At 38.0% G+C, this 18,654-nt stretch overlaps 1 protein-coding gene across 3 annotated transcripts in view; it reads left to right on the top strand.

Annotated features, from left to right (window-relative positions):
* The first annotated feature begins 6,534 nt into the window (after nucleotides 1-6,534).
* The window catches only part of LOC134806790 (protein kinase C-binding protein NELL1-like), a 67,605-nt gene continuing 55,485 nt past the window's right edge, over nucleotides 6,535-18,654 (top strand). For 2 of the 3 annotated variants that reach the window (XM_063780147.1, XM_063780146.1), the window contains exon 1: nucleotides 6,536-6,746. In XM_063780147.1, the coding sequence (XP_063636217.1) occupies nucleotides 6,686-6,746 (61 nt within the window). In that variant the 5' untranslated portion in view covers nucleotides 6,536-6,685. Of the gene's footprint in view, nucleotides 6,747-18,654 lie in introns of all 3 variants that reach the window. The other variant, XM_063780145.1, reaches the window with a different exon arrangement.

Below are 18,654 nucleotides of genomic sequence, written 5' to 3'. Positions count from 1 at the left end.
AATCTTATGATTATTGAAACAAATTGTACTTACCTACCTATTATTGACATTACAAATCAATCCAGTAAAACTGCAAAGTAGGTAATCGAATCTTCCTAACCTTCCACATATTCAATCGTATGTCTTCATAGCACGAATCTCCGCTACACGAGAGTGAAGGGTCGAACCGGCGGGTAAATAAGATCCGTTATTTCGTGTATCCGTGTACCCGTGTACACGGGTACCCGTGTAAACGTTTCCGAATCCGGGCGGGTTCGTGTAGTTCGGGTTCTTAAGCCCGGCGGGCTTAAGAACACGGGTACCCGTGTCAGCGTGTAACACGTGTATCGGGAGCTCTAGTTTATTGTTGACTGTACTTTTCATAGTGGTAGAAATTATGTGTGTGTGTGTGTGTTATGTGTGTGTTTGAGTGCACGTCAACGTATATTTAACTTATACGTGTGCACAGAAAATCAAAAATGTTTTCTAGTATCAAAACTATAATTCCTACTACACAAAGTGTGACCAGCCCAAGATTTTTTGAATTTCCCGCCAAACATTTGTGTAATATTTCAGTAGCCAGACTCTATGTGACAACACACCAAAAAATGGATTTAGACCAAGTCTGCAGCGCTCGATAAAAAGTAGTTTTTAAAAATCAGTATGTGACAACACCACAGAAAATGGATTAAGAGCATTAAAAGTCTTGATACTTGTGAAATTTCTACCATATTAACCGTCTATAACTAAAAAAAAAATGTAAGCTATCCATTATCCATACTTCCATACTATCCATACTAATATTATAAAGGCGAAAGTGTGTCTGTCTGTCTGTCTGTCTCATCTGCCTGTTACCTCTTCACGCTTAAGCCGCTGAACCGATTTAGTTAAAATTTGGTATAGAGATAGTGTGTCCCGGGGAAGAACATAGGATAGTTTTTATGTCAGAAATCATCCCTGAAGAGAGTGCAAAGGGGGGTGGAAATGAAAGAGTTAATGAATTGCCTAATAATTGAAGTAAGCAATGCGCGAATCATATGATTGCTATTAGCATTATCCAGGCGCTATACCTACTTTAGCTGATGTTACTAATTTCACGCAGACGAAGTCGCGCGCAAAAGCTAGTATATATCCATACTAATATTATAAATGCGAAAGTGTGTCTGTCTGTCTGTCTGTTACCTCTTCACGCTTAAGCCGCTGAACTGATTTAGTTGATATTTGGTGTAAATATAGTTTGAGTCCCAGAGAAGGACATAGGATAGTTTTTATGTCAGAAATCAGCCCTGAAGAGAGTGCAAAAGGGGGTGGAATTGAAAGAGTGAATGATTGCTATTAACATTATCCAGGCGCTGTACCTAGTTTAGCTGCTGTCACTAATGCCACGCAGACGAAATCGCGGGCAAAAGCTAGTCCATACTTATTAATATTAAAAATTAATATTATAAAGGCGAATGTGTGTCTGTCTGTCTGTCTGTTACCTCTTCACGCTTAAGCCGCTGAACCGATTTAGTTGAAATTTGGTATAGAGATAGTTTGAGTCCCGGGGAAGAACATAGAATAGTTTTTATGTCGGGAATCATCCCTAAAGAGAGTGAAAAGGGGGATGGAATTGAGAGAGTTAGTGAGTTGCCTGATAATTGATGTAAGCGATTAAACTTATGTTCAAATTGAATGATTGCTATTACACTTTATTCAGGCGCTATACTTACACTAGCTGCTGTTACTGATTCCACGCAGACGAAGTCGCGGGCAAAAGCTAGTAATATTATAAATGCGAAAGTGTGTCTGTCTGTTACCTCTTTACGCTTAAACCGCTGAACTGATTTAGTTCAAATTTGGCATAGAGATATTTTGAGTCACGGGGAAGGACATAGGATAGTTTTTATGTCCGGAATCATCCCTAAAGAGAGTGAAAAGGGGGGAGTGGAATTGAGAGAGTTAATGAATTGCCTGATCATTGATTGAAACTTATGCTCAAATGATTGCTTTACACTTTATTCAGGCGCTATGCTTACACTAGCTGCTGTTACTGATTCCACGCAGACGAAATCGCGGGCGAAAGCTAATGGTTAAATAAATTTAATTCCAACAATAACTGTCACTATTAATATGTATACTAGGGTGGGTCGAAAATAATGTATTATTTTTCAAATCTTTTTTAAATAGTAATATTATGTTGTCTGGAGTCCAAACGAATATTTTGTTGTATAGAATAGGTAAATTAAGTCATATCTTTAACCCGCGCATGTGGTTTAAAATTTTGGAATGTTCATAGAAAACATTTTTTATAACTTGCACTAAATTTTATGAAACATTCATATATTAATGTAGAATAATCTACTTATTCCTAAGAAAGAAATAACACATGGAGTATAATAGTTAGTTGAAAAAAAAATACAATTAGGTATTATAATTAACCTATTATAGTACCACTATAGAGTTATAATAAACAAAAATATCAATAAATAACAGCGATCTTTATTAGATTCTTATTACCGGTAAGATTATGTATATTAATTTTGGTTGCAAATAAGTAATATTATGTTCATAGGTTTAGGCTGGTGATGTCTATCGACTCTATCGTCACTATTTGTATGAATGATATCAAACTTACCCAACAATGCGCGCAACCTACACTTAAAATAAAGTACCTACTTACTGATATTTGACACATTTCTAAATGAACATTTTAGACAACATAATATGACTATTACCAGACATAGATGTTTTTGTGGCAAAAACGAGTGTTTGAGAAAATGAAACATCGATATATCTGTTATCGATAAGTCATAGGTAGATTAATATTTAAAATATGTAACTTCTACTTGCTGTAGGTAAGTTCCCGAGAAATTTAAATAATGCAAATCAATTACGAAGCGGTACATAATTTCTTTATTATATACGTATACTTAGTACTTAGTAAAATTAAATCGGAAACTGTAGTATACAGTGCCAAAAGGATAGAAAACTACCAATATATCAAAAGAGAACAAGATATGGAACCTGTTATGTATTTCGCGGTAGCTATCATCATGTAACATCGATAACAGACATGTCGATATTTTATTTTGTCAATCACTTTATTTTGTTACGAAAACTTTTATGTCTGACTATTACAAAGGGAATTGATAAAAAAAAGATATTTCGACCCACCCTAATGTATACATATACTAATGTTGTTATATAATATTGGGAGAATGTGACATTTGGCTTCATCAAAATTATTTAGCTTTTGTAACATTCGCAACGCAACGACCTCTAGTGTTAGTTAAATAGGTACAGAGAGCCGACCGCGAACACCGAAGTTCGCAAATTGCGGGCATCTTTCTCTATTAAGTTTATAGAGAAATTGCCCGCAATTTGCGAAGTTCGGTTTTCGGAATAACTAAATAAACCATTAAAACAATAAACATATGTAGGTACTTACTTTAAAAATAAATTTAAGCTCTAACTAGTAGGTACCCATGTATCCATTCCGTATATAAGCAGGCATGGAGGTCGTGGGTTCGAGCTCAAAACCCGGCTCGTACCAATGAGTTTCTCGAAATGTTAGAGGAAGTTCATAACATAAAGGTAAGTATGCCTCTACCTATTAGGTGTGTTCAATTTGCTGTGAAACATTACTCTTGCAATATTATCAGTGGCGTAGCGTGAACTTATCTAGCCGTGGGCGAAGTCGCATCTGCGAGGCCCTTTTCTTTCACTGACCCGAAGGAGCCTCGCGCGAGGCCCCCTTTTTTAACATCACATATGAGAAAAACATGTTCGTGTCCGTGTCCGTGTTAATGTTCATGTTCATGGAACACTCGGTTGGAACGAAGTTAAGAAAGGGTCGCGTGACGGGTTTTCGTGACGGAAAAATCTTACACTTTCGCCTAGCCCCCATCCGCCAAGTCCGTAAGGACCGAAAAGGAACATCGTTAAAAAAAATAACCACCTCCCATACTGGCCATTGAAATGCTATATTTTTTATATTATGTTAGGTTTTAGCAAGTTAGTAGGTACCGTAAAATAGTGCTACTTTGCTCCAATATTTGCAAAATTTAAGGAAATTTTAAATATTTTTAAACTATTCATCATGATATATTGTTTTATTTATCTGAAGCAATGAATAAGGAGCAAACGATACCCATTGTTTGGGGTAGTTTTGCTTCTACCCAACTGCTACCTATATTTTACTTCGGGGCGCAACGGGTAACGTTGCGCCTTTGTGCTAGAAATTAATAGGCCCAGCCCAAAAAGATTTTATGACTAACGTAGCAGTTAAAAATATACATAGGTACAATTTCGTTTATCTGAGTATACAGGGTACCCCAAAACCTACGCCAAGACTTAAAGGGCTTATTTATAGAAGAGCTGACGGGCTACAAGATTAAGCAAATTTACTCTTAATGAAATTTTTTTTTTAGATATCGGCACTTTTATATACCTACCTTTTATAACCAGGATTCTTATAAAAGTGCCGATATCTCAAATAAAAAACTGAAAGAAATAAAAGCTTGTCCCAACCAAAAACTTATTTTTCAATATGAGTAAGTACTTAATATACAATAAGTACTTATTATAAGATTAAAGTATAGTCCAGAAGTGTCCAGACCTGGTAAACAGAACCGACTTTTAATATTTTGTTAGGCATGTTTTTTTATGATTTAGGAGGCAAACTAGCAGACGAATCGCCTGATGGTAAGCGATTACTTGATATGATAAGGATGCGGCTATATTTACGGTGGAATGCCTTCATACCTACAATACAGGGTGGCCAAAAAATAAATGCATTCCCGTTGCCAGGGAGGTTTTGGCATTATACTGACCAACTTTTACTATGGGACCAACCCCGAAATCGCGAAAAAAAATTGGACCAGGCAAATGTATGAAACAGTTAAATTTATTTTTCGTATAGGATAATCGCAAAACCTCCCTGGCAACGGGAATGCACTTATTTTTGGCCACCCTGTTTGGCAGTTATCGAACAGACAAACATGCTACCGACTGCGCCGAGGTGTGGGTTCGGTTTCTTCCTCAACCCGAGGACTTGATTTCAAAATATAAAGAAACTTTTTACCTAGGTACAAACCAAATTTCACCAAAATCAATTCAGTAATTTAGCCGTAAAAGGGACTCCAAAATAGACAGAGTTACTTTTACGATTAAATATAATACTAGTATAGGTGCATTGTGGTAGTATAGGTGTTTAGTTTAGACTTAAAGCTGACTATTATTGGCCGTTATTTAATGGAGGTAACTTAGTATCTTAGTAACCACCTCGGAGGTAATTCCTTTCAAACAAAAAATAATTATTTAAATCGGACCTCAGGTCTCAGAATAATTGGTGAACAAACATTTATTATTACTAAATAGTAGTCCGAACTGAGAACTCGCGGTTCACTAAAAACTATTGCTATACAATAGTAGTGTAAATTCATAGACATCCATTTCATTTTCGACACGATTGAATAAAAAATGTGAAAATTCAAGATTGCTGATTGCTGTTTTCTCGCGTACGCACCACAATTGACCAGACAACAGTCCACCTACCCTACCAATGTATCTACACTATGGCCACTCATACTTTCTTGCAAAGTAGTTGACCAGAATAGCAAGACCCCTCACAAAAAGCTTTTGGACCTTCTAGGCTCTTCTAGCTCCACAACCCCGTGATCGAGCCTTGCTCATAATTTAATGACTAAAATATAATGCCCTCAACTACACGTTTACCCAATTTCATTTAAATTAGAACAGATTTACTTAAGTTATTGTCCATCAAACTATTCTCTGATAGTTGAGCTTAAAAACATCGAAATGCCGGAACGTGCCCCTAGCCAGCCGAATGTTTCAAGTCGAATGTAAGATAACTTCGCTTCGCTCCGCTCTCCGTTTCTCCATTTAGGATTTCACGGGCCTATTGATAGGCTTGCGTGGAGAGGAGATATAGATCCAACACGTAGAGGCCATTTGGTGAGCTTTTATGTCATGTAGAACTACTATTTTGGTTTCGCACCGACTTTATACGCATTAGTTGGTCAGGATTTTCTTCGAGTCCTTCTTGGGCAACAATTGCTGTCACTAAATCTATCCGCCACCCCACCGCTGACCCGATCCCTCAACCCCACAACCCCTGATCACTGAATCCCTCGACCCTGAACTCGTGATTCCTCAACCGCCAACGCCCGATCCCTCCACCCCAGACTCCTATCTCCTAAACTCCGAAGAACCATTTTGATAGCACAGACTGTGCAAGTGTTATTTTAAACGTCAAACTTCTATGAAATTATGATGTTTAAAATAACAGTTGCACAGTCTGTGCAGTTGTTGCAGAGTTAGCTTGGTCTGACTCTATCGTATTCGTGGTAGGCATATTTATGTTATGTACCTAGGTATCGCTGTGCCGGGTAGGTAAAGGATAACGAAACATTGCGCCAAGGCTCTGCGGAACTGACCTAAAATGCGTTCGGCAAATGTGCGGGCCAATCAATTAGGGGCGGTCAGCGATCTGCCGGAAAAGAGGGCAGCGCGCGCGCTCTCGAGGAAAGTCGGGAAATGGCGGTGGCGGCGCGGCAGGGCGGGGCGCGGCGGCGGGGGAGGCGGGGGAGGACTTGGAGGGTGCGTGAAGGCGCTTGCATCGATCGCGCGGGGCGACCGGCGGCGGCCGCTCAGTCCGCCGGGACGGCCGGCGAGAACGCGCGTGTGATGCGCCACCGCTGAGATGGCCGGCGCTCGGGCGCTCGTGGCCGCCTGCTGCTGGTGGTGGCTTACGATCGCAGCCGGTAAGTACCTGCACACACATTTATTGCTCCCTGCTCCTTCGGCTATTGTCAGTGTAAATACTTTGGTGCCAATCGGCACCGCTCGAGGCTCATGGCTTAAGAGGATTACCACTGCGAATACGGCTCAAGAATTGAGGCAGAGGCGGCGCGACTGTCAACCGCATAACCCGATCAGCTGATTGATTGCGCGCACAATATGCCGCAAGTGATACATTTTTGGTCAGGTTTACAATATACCGGTTCTCAATAGTTTTTCCAGAGGTTCACATAAAACTTGTGTGGCGTGTGCTTTATCCGCGATCACCCCTCGTGATTAAAGCACAGGCACTTAGGCTTTACGAGTATGTTACTGTTTTAATGTAAGTCGCCCTCGAGTGTACTTTTGGGGCTCTATGTGCCTAAGATATCGCATAAAACGGTTACTATCAGTCTTGTATTTATAGAGTTGTTAGTAAAATATGGTGTTTAACAATATTTGTAGTGTTGTAAGACGTGTTACAAAACTAAAAAACTTTGCTCCGGACGGAGATCCCGACAGTGACGCCGGGGTTCAGACTTCGTCCTTGCGACGGTCGCGTCTGGACCACTGAGTAAACGTTGATATTACATAACGGCAGGCGGTGCCGGCGGCATCGCATGACACATCTGTAAATATTGATCATAATCACGCCATTGCTGAAGGCCTGGCGTCCACCTGTCCCTAGCTGCGTTTCTGGCCAATCTGTCTCACGCTAACTGAAAAGTTTTCTAAAACTTTAAAAACGCTCAATCAATCGATAATAAATCCTCTTGTTTACGGTAAACATACTTCTGATCGGAAACCCATGAACAAATATAAATCAAGCTCCAATTTGATTACTGCAATTATTGATATCTTTGTGCACACAGCTATACAAGCAGTATAATAAGGTATGTTTAAGGTCACTGCCTCAAAAGCTCAAGCCCCCTATTAAAAGACTTCAACGCGTCCAGTTCCAAAGTTGAGGTCTATAAAAAAGTTTGATTTAAATATTTTTCATAAATATATTCAAAATTTGGGGAGCTTATTTTAACGTTACTCCAAATGCAAGTCCGCTATTTAGTGATGTAACGCATTTTCAATCTGTATTCCATTATTTCCATTAAACTGAAAAACTAGTGTCCGTATCCAGTTATCCAGCAAAGTTTAAGTAACTAGGCCGACGCAAACTTAATAATAAGAAAACATTCCCTAACTCAAAGGTTCCAGTTATTTCGTGTTATAAGTTTACGTACTTCGAAGTTAAGAAAAAGTTAAATTCAATATTCGTCGCTCCCAACTTTTAACTCACTTTCTTGCTGCCTACTGATTCTACTTAGCTATCTCTATCTACTTCTTTTGGAAATTTTAGGCCCTTTAAATCGTTTAGCTCTAGCTTAGGTAGCTATCAATATTACGAGTCCTTTAAAATTTATCATTAAAATACATTTCAGACAACGTTTTGTAGAAAGTTGTAATTTTCTTTGCGCAGCCATTCTAGAGACAGTAGAGACTTTGTATCTATCTAAGATTATTAGATTGAGCTTAAGTATCTACTTATACTACGTCGTTTCTGGGGTACTTACCTATACGCAGTCATTTCATTGGAAATCCTAAGTTCAGACAGCAAAACTATTAGCTTAGCACCCGCATACAATTATGTGTAGATATACATATAGGTACACATATTTCTTGTTGAATATATGTACAATGTACATCGTTCTCAAGAGGGTACGTTAGGTACATTAAAGTTACACAGCAAAAAGCATTAACCCTTAAATGCATAGTGTTGCCAAATGTCTACAAAGCATTAGACAGCTCACAGATAAAAAAAAGGCTTACGTTCTTGATGCAGATTTTTTGACATCTGCGGATGCGGATGCGGATGCGGATATTTAAAGCCTCACATCCGCGGATGCGGATGCGGATGCAGATGTCAAGATTTGGTACTTAAAAAACGTCAAATATAACATTTTCAGCATTTTTTATTAAAAAAAAAAACGAAACGTTTAGTATTTGAGCAAGAATATAGGTGCGTTTTATTTAATAAACAGTAACTTGACCGACTTTTCGGGATCTAGACGATTTCATTATATATAATGACGAAATGACCTAGCACTTACGCCGGCGGCGCCGCCGCTAATACGTTCCTGTTACCGGCTTGGTCGACCCGCATCATGCGGATGCTCCGCATCGATTTTATGCGGATGCGGATGCAGATGCGGATGTTGAAAATAATGCGGATGTTCCGCGGATGCGGATGCGAATATTCGCAACATCCCTGGCACCTTTACACCAAACGTCAAATAGTAGGGTGATGATTTAAGGGTTAAATTTACGCAATATTTTTAATTTATAAAAATTACATTCGTTTTAAGACGAAAAGTCAGAAAGCTTGGAAAAATCCAGAAGTTGATAATTTTTAGTATGTGACATTGAACGGTCCAATCCGCATTGGGCCAGCGTGGGGACCATAGCCCAAGCCCTCTTGCGAGTGAGAGGAGGCCTGTGCCCAGCAGTGGGACTATATAGGCTGAATGATGATGATGATGATGACATTGAACGGTGTTTTCGGGGTTTGTAATTATTTTATATTTAAAAACTTCTCTATATCACAAATAGTGTACCTTTTTAATGGAAGTAACAAATTTCATATATCTATTACTTACTGAAAATTACATATTTACATAAATATGATTTAGCCAATTCAACTTCTAACACTGATTTCGCAGTGAAAATCGAAGTTATATTTACTATCTTTCCTAGAATCGGCAAACAATTATGTGATACATATATTAATTTCGGGCAAAAAGAAAAAATCATGCATTTAAGGGTTAAAGAGTTGGCATGGCTGCAATCTGTAGGTACTTGGCCTTATATCTGTTATGCACCTGAAAATCTAAAGGGCCCCACTGATTATCAGTCCGCCGGACGGTATCGGCCTGTCAGTTAGAACAAAATTTTGACAGTTCCGAACAACTGACAGGCCGATACCGTCCGGCGGACTGTTAATCAGTGGGCCCCTTTACTCATGCGTGTCATGTCATACCGTATCTATCCGCGGACGACATTAGGGTCATATGAGTTTTAGTTATAATCTGAGGATCAATAATCTTACTTATGACATGAAGAAGGGATAGGTTAATTTTAATTTTCTTTTTAATGTTGGATATGTCTCAAAGAGTAATTTTATTTTGTATTAACTCGAACTCGCGCTCCGAAAGCTACTTATGTAGGATAGTAATACTTACGTGACGTGACATTAAAATAAAACAAAATGCCAATGCCACTACTGCAACAAGCTATAATAACTATTAAATAGAAAAAATAAAAACCCCTAAGTACGCTATATGCCAATAAAATCCATTTTATGGCAAAAATGCCTTACCATCATTTTGGAAAAGAGCTGATACTCTTCAAACAGCTGGATGGATTTCTATCAAACATAACTAAGAACCACCGCAAGGAAACTCTCTTGCACGTAAAAAAAACCGCATCGAAATCGGTCCATCCGTTGGATAGCTACGACGCCGCAGACAGACAGACATTGGCGTCAAACGTATAACATCCCTCTTTTTGTGACGGGGGTTAAAAATAAGTTTTAAGTTAAAGAAGGCCCGAAAATAAGGGAAAACGTGATTTATCGGTGTTTTTAGGTACTGTCGGTACACGAGTTTTTTATCTCATGGCCTAATGGTAGAGGATAGGTTAAACCAGGTTAAACGGTTAAAATTTACACAGTGTCTTACTGCCTTTAAAAAAAAGTCATATTTTTACCTCAATTGTTCAGTGCAAGTTGCATTAAGAAATTAAGTAGGTACTACAAGTTCATAGGTACTTAATCAATCATTTTTGTAAAATACACATCTACTATATTTTACTTTTCTCATATATGTATGTATTCGAATTAGTGTAGTGATAAGTTTCAAACTAGTTTTTAACCTAATATTTTTTAAGCTAAGTCTTACTTATTACAAATTAATTAATTATCTCAAAACTTATTATAAATGGATTTTTATGTATATGGAGTGAGTACTCTGTTTAGGTACTTTTATTTGTCTATAATTACAAAATTCGGTTGAAATACTAAAATAAGTAATAAGTAACTTACTTATTTTCATGTCGGGAGCAATAGATTTACATATTAACTAAATCGTATGTGTATGGCCAATATGATTAGCATAGCACTTAGTGCATAACTTATCACAAATCTGTGTGTGAGTGTAATCCATTAGAGATAGCGGCATGTCACATTCGTTTGATATTGATAACGATAACATTACAAGCAAGCGAGTGTAAACGGTTGTAAACACCAAGCATTGTTACTACACGGATTCCACCTAGATAAGTAGTTACTTTTCACCAGATCCATTAACATTAAATGTCACCATGCCATTAACACTAAATCAGTGGTTCCCAAAGTTGACTGGGCTCCGACCTACCTAACAAAAACTGCCAAATTCAGGACCCACCCCTCTTGGCTATTTTAAAAAGGGGGCATAAAAAATATTTGTAACGCTCAGATGCCCTAGTAGTTTCGGGGCCCACTCAATAGTTGGGACCCATTCAGGACCCTTAGTTTGGGAAATGCTGATCTAAATAAAGTTTTATTTATTTAAGGGTGATGAAAAAAGTACTCGTACGATTGGACTTTGCAGGTTAGTGTTTTTATCCGAAAATTTTTGACATTTTTGTTTGAAGAAAGTGTCGTTTTTAGTTAAAAAATTACATTTTTGACACTGACAGGCCAGTATCATATGGAACGAGATCTAATAACTAAAACTCGAATTGGCCTGTTCCTAACACAAATGCTTAGAGTGGGCATTAACTAATGTGATTAATGTAAACTAGAAAAAATGTGTAGATTAGAAAAAAATATTTATACGTTTACAATTCGTAAGTATAACAAAGAAAGTAAAGAAAGAAAGAAATGTGCATAGGTGACACGATTGATATTTTTTCCAGTTAAACATTTTCTTGGAAGTGGGCCGGCGTGAGAACGCTGGGCTGTCGAAACAAAATAAATACAAATACAATAATTCTGTCTCAGCCGCTATTGCCGCTATCGAACTATTGACACTATCGTGTCTCTCGCTAGCTGGGATTATGAACCGACACACGAAATAACTTTATACCCTACCTATTTAGATGTTCTTCGTCAATTCCACATCACCAAATGGTGCTTTCCGAGAAATAATACACGAGTACCCGAGTTTTTATAAAAAAAGAAAATCCGTCAAGTGTGAGTTCGTTATAACTCGCACCGAGGGACCGTACAAACTTTCAATTACAGTAGGTATGTAATTGAAAGTTTGTACGGTCCATGTAGTTTTTAAACTTGAATTGAAAGTCTTTATTAAGTTTTACATTCACGATTTTTTTAATAGTTACTTTTTGGACCCATGGTTCAAAAGTTGTGTAAGGGGGAGGGGACGGATATTTTTGTTTTTTGATAAATTATTAATTTATCTATCCATGCCAAATTGCAGCTTCCTAACACTAACGATAACGGAGCAAAGCCATGGCGAAACTATAGGGGTTCCTGTTCCTATTTGACTACGGAACTCTAAAAATGGGCAAAAAAGTAAATACAGAGTGGGGAGGCGCCATTTGGGGTAATAAAACATGCGTGATCGATTCGCGAATCTAGGTGGTTGTAAATATGGAATCGTTTCGTTTGTTGTGGCCATAAACGATAAACAATTTCGATGCGTACGTAAGCTATATTTCAACCGTAATGAGTATTCAATGACTATACCTATACAGTCTACATATACATACAGATAAACATATCTGAATCAGTTTACTAATGAATAATGCAATATCACTGCGGTGAAAGAATTTGGATCTCTTTAGGGTTACATTATTACAATTCACTTTACAAGATTTTGTTATGTCCAGCCATACTTTGATAGGTGAATATGTAGGTAGATAATACCGATTTTTTATTGTGAGGCGACCAACCTAATTCGCGAAAAAATACCCAAACTGTGCTTCATACATATCGGCGCGTCGTCATAATTGTCATAAATCATATTATGTCGATGTTTCATGGCTCAATTGATTTCGGGGTTGTTGTTGAAAAGTTTTTCAGTATGCCGTACATATTCACCTCTTTGTAATATTCTTATTAGATTAAATAGAAGTCGGTTTTAATTTTTGTTGTGAAAAGTTTTTCTCTCTCCATCTCCATATTTTGGTTAAGGAATTGTTAAAACAGCTTATGAGTGATGCGACACATAAATGAAGAACGTATTTTTAACACTGGATTCCTAAATTTTCTTAAATATTTAGGATTTCCTCCAGTCCGTCTGGGTAAACATTTCTGTCACTAATCCCATCCTCTGCCCCACTATCCCTCAACCTCTCAATCCCTAAATCTCACAATCCGTCAACCCCCGATCAATGAACCCCTCAACCTTGGACCCCCACCCCCTCAACTGCAAATCCCCAACCTCTAAACCCCAGACCCCTTAAGTTCTTATCTCCGACCCCTGCCCTCTACTCTCAACCCTCGACCCCCAAACTCCCAACCTCCTGACCCATCTTTTCCCGACCCATCAACTCAGCGACCACACAACCTACCAGCCCCTCAAACCCTGACCCGTCAAGCTCCAAACCCACAACCCGCACCCTCAGACCCTCAACAACTACCCTCTGCCTTCACCTCCCACGCCTACCCCTCAGCTCTCAGTCCCATTAGTCATTTCCACTACTACCTAGGTACATCTAATATCATAATACATCCACTTATGCAAAGGAATATTCCACATATCATCTCTGTGGTCTTCATCATCTGGTCCACTCCTTTAAATTGGTAGTTTTCGAGGGGAAATGCTTGTTGCTTAAGAAAACACCCAAAAATGTATAGCCGAGCAAGCGAAAAAATCAAAATTTTAAAGTTTCGATCATTTGCATCAAATTACTTTGCCACTCTTGTAGATAAAATGCAATTTTCTCGTCAGTTTTTGAAGAATACAGAGAGCCTTAACGAGTGTAGTGAAAACAAATTTTTGAAATCAGCTACACGAGCCTTTGTCACTGACTTTCAACAACGGAGTGGTCATTAACAGGCGTTCCCCTCTGTCGAAAATAGGCGGCCAATGGTCAACGACATGTCAACCACATGTATGGAATGGACTGACGTTTATCTGACATGGCTATGTTGACGTTACGTATACATTTGATGTACCCCTCCCCCGCAAAAAACGGCAGACTATTTCGTACCGAAAATTATAGACATGGCGTCTCCGTCAACAGGCAACTAGGTTGCGTTGTTTTATCACATTCCAACATTTCCAACTAAGTATGTAGGTACTTAATTGAAAACATTCTAATTTCTGATGTCGGTTAAAAAGTAAAGAAAGAGGTTAAAGTCATTTTGCTTCTATATTAAGTGTTTATTCAAAAGCTACATTAGCATAGGAATTGTTAATGCCACTATGATATTTCTAAGAATATACAGTACCTAAGTCAGACAACGCAGAGGGAATGTAAGAAGTTCGACGACCGAGCATTTGAAACACAGAAAAGTAGTTCGCGTGTTATGGCACCCGCCCGCCCTCGCAACGCTCGAAAACGAAACCTTTACAGACAGTGTTTCGTCACTATTCAAAGTTTAAAAAACGCAGTAACGGTGTATGTAAGTGATTAAATAGTCAAGTAAGTACTAAGTACAATATTATTCATTTGGCTGACAGCATAAAATATGAGTATGCTAGCGACCCGTCCCGGCTTCGCACGGGTATATAAAACCTTAACAAATTATGCAACTAAACTTTCCTCAAGAATCACTCCTCTGTTGATGTTGATAGGTGAAAAATGCATCCGTTTTGCAGATTTTGACTTTATCGCGAACATACAGACAGACAGACAGATGCAGCGGGGACTTAGTTTTGTGAGATGTAGTGTTTTCCAAATAGGTATCTATACTTTATCTTACTTGCCTACTCAAGATTTATAGCATATTTAAAGACATGGGATGAAAATAGGTCTTATGTAAAATGCATAGGTAAGTATTATATCTTAAATCTTTTATAACCCACCCTCCGGTTGCGTGAACGCGTGCGATGCCCTTTTCGCTTCCCCTTTAAAGCTGAGTTGGTATTTTATACTGTAAAGACGCCAGTCGACTTTCTGTCGACTATGGAAAAATTTCGTATCTTATCCTTGCCCACCTGAATTGCATGCAAAGTGACGAATCATTTTGATCGTTCACCTAAAGGCAGACGCCATTTTTCAGCAGGCGTCCGCTGTCTTATAAATTATTTATTTGTTTTTCTTTACTGTCAGTACCAAAATAATGTTTATAGAATTAGGCTTGGATTAGGCGCTATTGTATTCAGAATGTAAATACATATGTTTAAATATTTCGTAATGTAATGTGCTTTGTAAATGAGAATACCTATTTTATTAGGCTGACAAATTTACAATTTTTTCAAGGAAATGTAGTAAACGTAGTAGCTACTCGGAACTGTAATTAAGAATGCATAATTTCGAGTTACTCGCTCGTAAAAACCCCAGCCGGATTAGGGGTATTATGTAAGCGTGTATGTATGTAAAGTTATGAAGGGGCATAGAAGCCGAAAACATATTTGGTTACAGTTACAACCAATGTTACAAAACGTAACATCTTCATCATTAGTTAGGCTCTGTCTTAGTTTACATATGTGTTACCAATACCGCACGAGCCCAATGCCTGAAAAAACGTAATTTCATGCTGAAAAACATAAATAAGTTCCTTATGTTAATTTTACGACTCTTAGATATCTTATTAGAGGCATGACTCCGGAAAAGTAACGCCAAAACTTACCTTCATAACAATTTTGATGATATCGTAACATTCGTAACCCGATTCTGAGATGGGAGTTTTACTGTATTCTCTATATCAATGCTGCTTATTGACGCCCGGCATGTACATAGAGTCACGCAAATATCACTAATAGCTCACAGAACAGAACTAATAGGTAAGGTAAATAGGTACCGTTGGTCAGATATTCGTAAATATTTTATAGTTTGGGTCATTTTAGGTTTGTAGTTTAGGCTATATTTAAATAATGACACCTGCAATAGGTAATAAGCAGGTAGATATTATTTAGGCACAGTATGCAAATAGGTAATTGAAAAACTTTGTAGAGCAAGTTGACGCTATCCCAGAACCTCGAGTTTGAGTAAATTTTTCCCTAAACATACCCTTTTTAGAAATTGAACGTAGCTCTGTATGAGTACTAAGATTATTTTTCTGTTATGCAATCTACATATTGAAATTAAGACAATTTGAAGTTTTTGTTGGAAATAAATGGCGTTGAGGCTATGACGTTGTGATGTGACATAGCGTCTTCTTAGCGACGTAAACTGAATATTTTCAATTACATATATAATCAGGGATGACGCAAATCATGTACGATATTGAAATAAAATGAAGTGTTAATGTATAAACTAGAGGTAAGTACCTTATATTATACATGTTTTACAATTAAATATGTACTTACTCCACTACTTACTCAGTATCTTTATAATATAATACTTACAACAATTTACAAGACCACATTATGCTGTCCGATCTGAATCGGATGTCGGATACGACCCCAAAGAAGTAAAATATAAAAAGTGCCTTTTTATATTTATTTAGTTGATAATTTTGATTTAAACTCCCACGATATTTACACATTATTAATATTTACGAAGATGTCGGAGGTAATTTTAAAACTTCCGTACCTAAATAATAATGTAGTTAGTAATTAATAATTATTGTTGACAATAAAGTGTCAATGTAAAAATAAAACGAGTTAATGACACAAGGCACTATCTTTTTATATGGGTCATCCGTTATCGGATCGGACAATGTGATTAAGGTACATTTTAAAGACTCGAGAAAGCTTTCTTTCTTTCTGCTTCAAAAAGGCTTGAAGCCTCGAGCAAGGCTTCGCAACACTACTTCATACGCTTCACTTCAGCGTAGGTAATGAAGTGCAACTGTCTCACCCAATTTAAGAGGCATGATAAGGATTACCTCAAAATATAGTTCGATATCAATTCATTGCCTGGCGAGAAGTATATTAAAATATTTCTCGTTGATATGAGATAAATTGTAGCTCTTATATCAATGGCATCAGTTCAGAGACGTCCTGCGAGAAAATATTGTTGTTTCAACCTTGGCATTGACAGTGATTAGTTTAGCGAACCTGCTTATAAATAATGCAACTGCAATATTTACATTCGATTCCAATGGGAATGTATCGGGAACTCAAATAGTATATTTGTCTGAATTGCTAAAGTTAGCGATGACGTGGATAGGTGATCTTAAATTTATTCTCTATTTCCAGACACGCAAGCAGGTGTCTGTCGGGACCTTGATCGGTGACAACTGTTACCAACGGCTGATGACGTGTATTTTGCATATCGAATGCTTTATTGGAGCGCCGATGAAAGTGGACTGGTTCCAAGTAGTGGTGCATTAGTAATGTCCATATTGACTGCACGTGAATTATTGTTTACATCGGCTTTTCACTTTCTGATAACTGCAAGCAGATGTTATTTATTTATACATCGATACATTGGAGCGGCTAAGGTGCTCAAAAATATCTCAACAGCTCTTTTTGACGTCTTGATAATAGAGGATTTGTTCAGATGTTCGTGAACACATTGGTCGCTCCGGTATATCTGAGTAATTTTACTGAATTCAATTTGTCAAAATTTCTAGACACAGGTGAAAAGACTAAAAACTGTCATCAATTCATGCTATTCCCGAACTTCATTTCAAATAATTTCATTTAATCTATTCGAATCGAATTCGAAAAGCAATCAGAGCGGGATATCTCTCGAACAAATCAAGCTCAATAAGTAATCTAGTGGAGATGAGGGCTGCAGGTGCGAGTGTCGCAGCGAGCGCAATGCGGCGCCTGTACTAAATCCAGACCGACCTCATTTCACGGCCACGGCTACTCAAAACTACTAACCTAACACTAATAGTACCTATACGTACGTATAGGTACATAAAAAGATCAACATTCAAATTTGAAAAAAATATTCTGCAAGTTCGGCGCCTCAAGGGCTCTTTTACAAGTCAACATTTATCATAAAAAGGGTTGCCATGCGTGCCGAACGTATTTTTAAAAACTCAGCATAAATTATCAGCTGGTTAGAGACGCGTGTTGCTGGGCGACTACGTATCGGCAACCGAAAGAACGATATCGATTAGTGAGTACCCACCCCAGTCATGTAACCGTACGTGGTAGCCCGTGTACGTGAATAGTACAATAGCCGTAAATTATGGACGCCTACGACCCGCAATTAGGTCGTCTTAGCACTCGCCCCGCCTCGCGGCCGGGCCCCCGACACCCGGTTTGTCATTATTAATTGGCTCAGGACCACTTTAAAGCCTTAATGATGTGCTTAAAGCGTCGAACCCTTTATTAATAGGTACTGCGAAAACATGAATGTTCGTGTTTAGTGTTAACACTTAATTCGACGTAGATTAATAATTTTATATCGGCTTGACACATAGGTATTTAGCGAATCCTAAAAATAATTATGTTTAGTTAAGTAAGAACTTAAATGCAATTCACAAAGGAATATTTGACAGTCAAAAAGAGTTTCAATGGACTGTTAGTATTTAAAATAAATAAGATATTTGGATTTAGCTAAGTAGCAAGGGTGAGCCGTGTAGCCATGTCAACTGGACATAAATTATTTAAATAGTAATTTCATTTAGTATTCGGCCTTCAAGGTCTACTTTGCTATTCCCTACTATATGATAAGTATGTCATAATGATGTAATATTGAATACTGAGGCTAGCTCCCACGGGGAATAGGAAATGAGACCTTAGGGACTGTCACATTTGTTTACCGTCAACCTCCCCTATCGTACCTACCTATTACAAGTCGGGATAAAATGCGTGCTAGCATAGT

This window comes from Cydia splendana, chromosome 3, assembly GCF_910591565.1.
Source record: "Cydia splendana chromosome 3, ilCydSple1.2, whole genome shotgun sequence".
Classification (NCBI taxonomy): domain Eukaryota; kingdom Metazoa; phylum Arthropoda; class Insecta; order Lepidoptera; family Tortricidae; genus Cydia; species Cydia splendana.
This window is presented reverse-complemented; position numbering and strand designations above follow the sequence as displayed.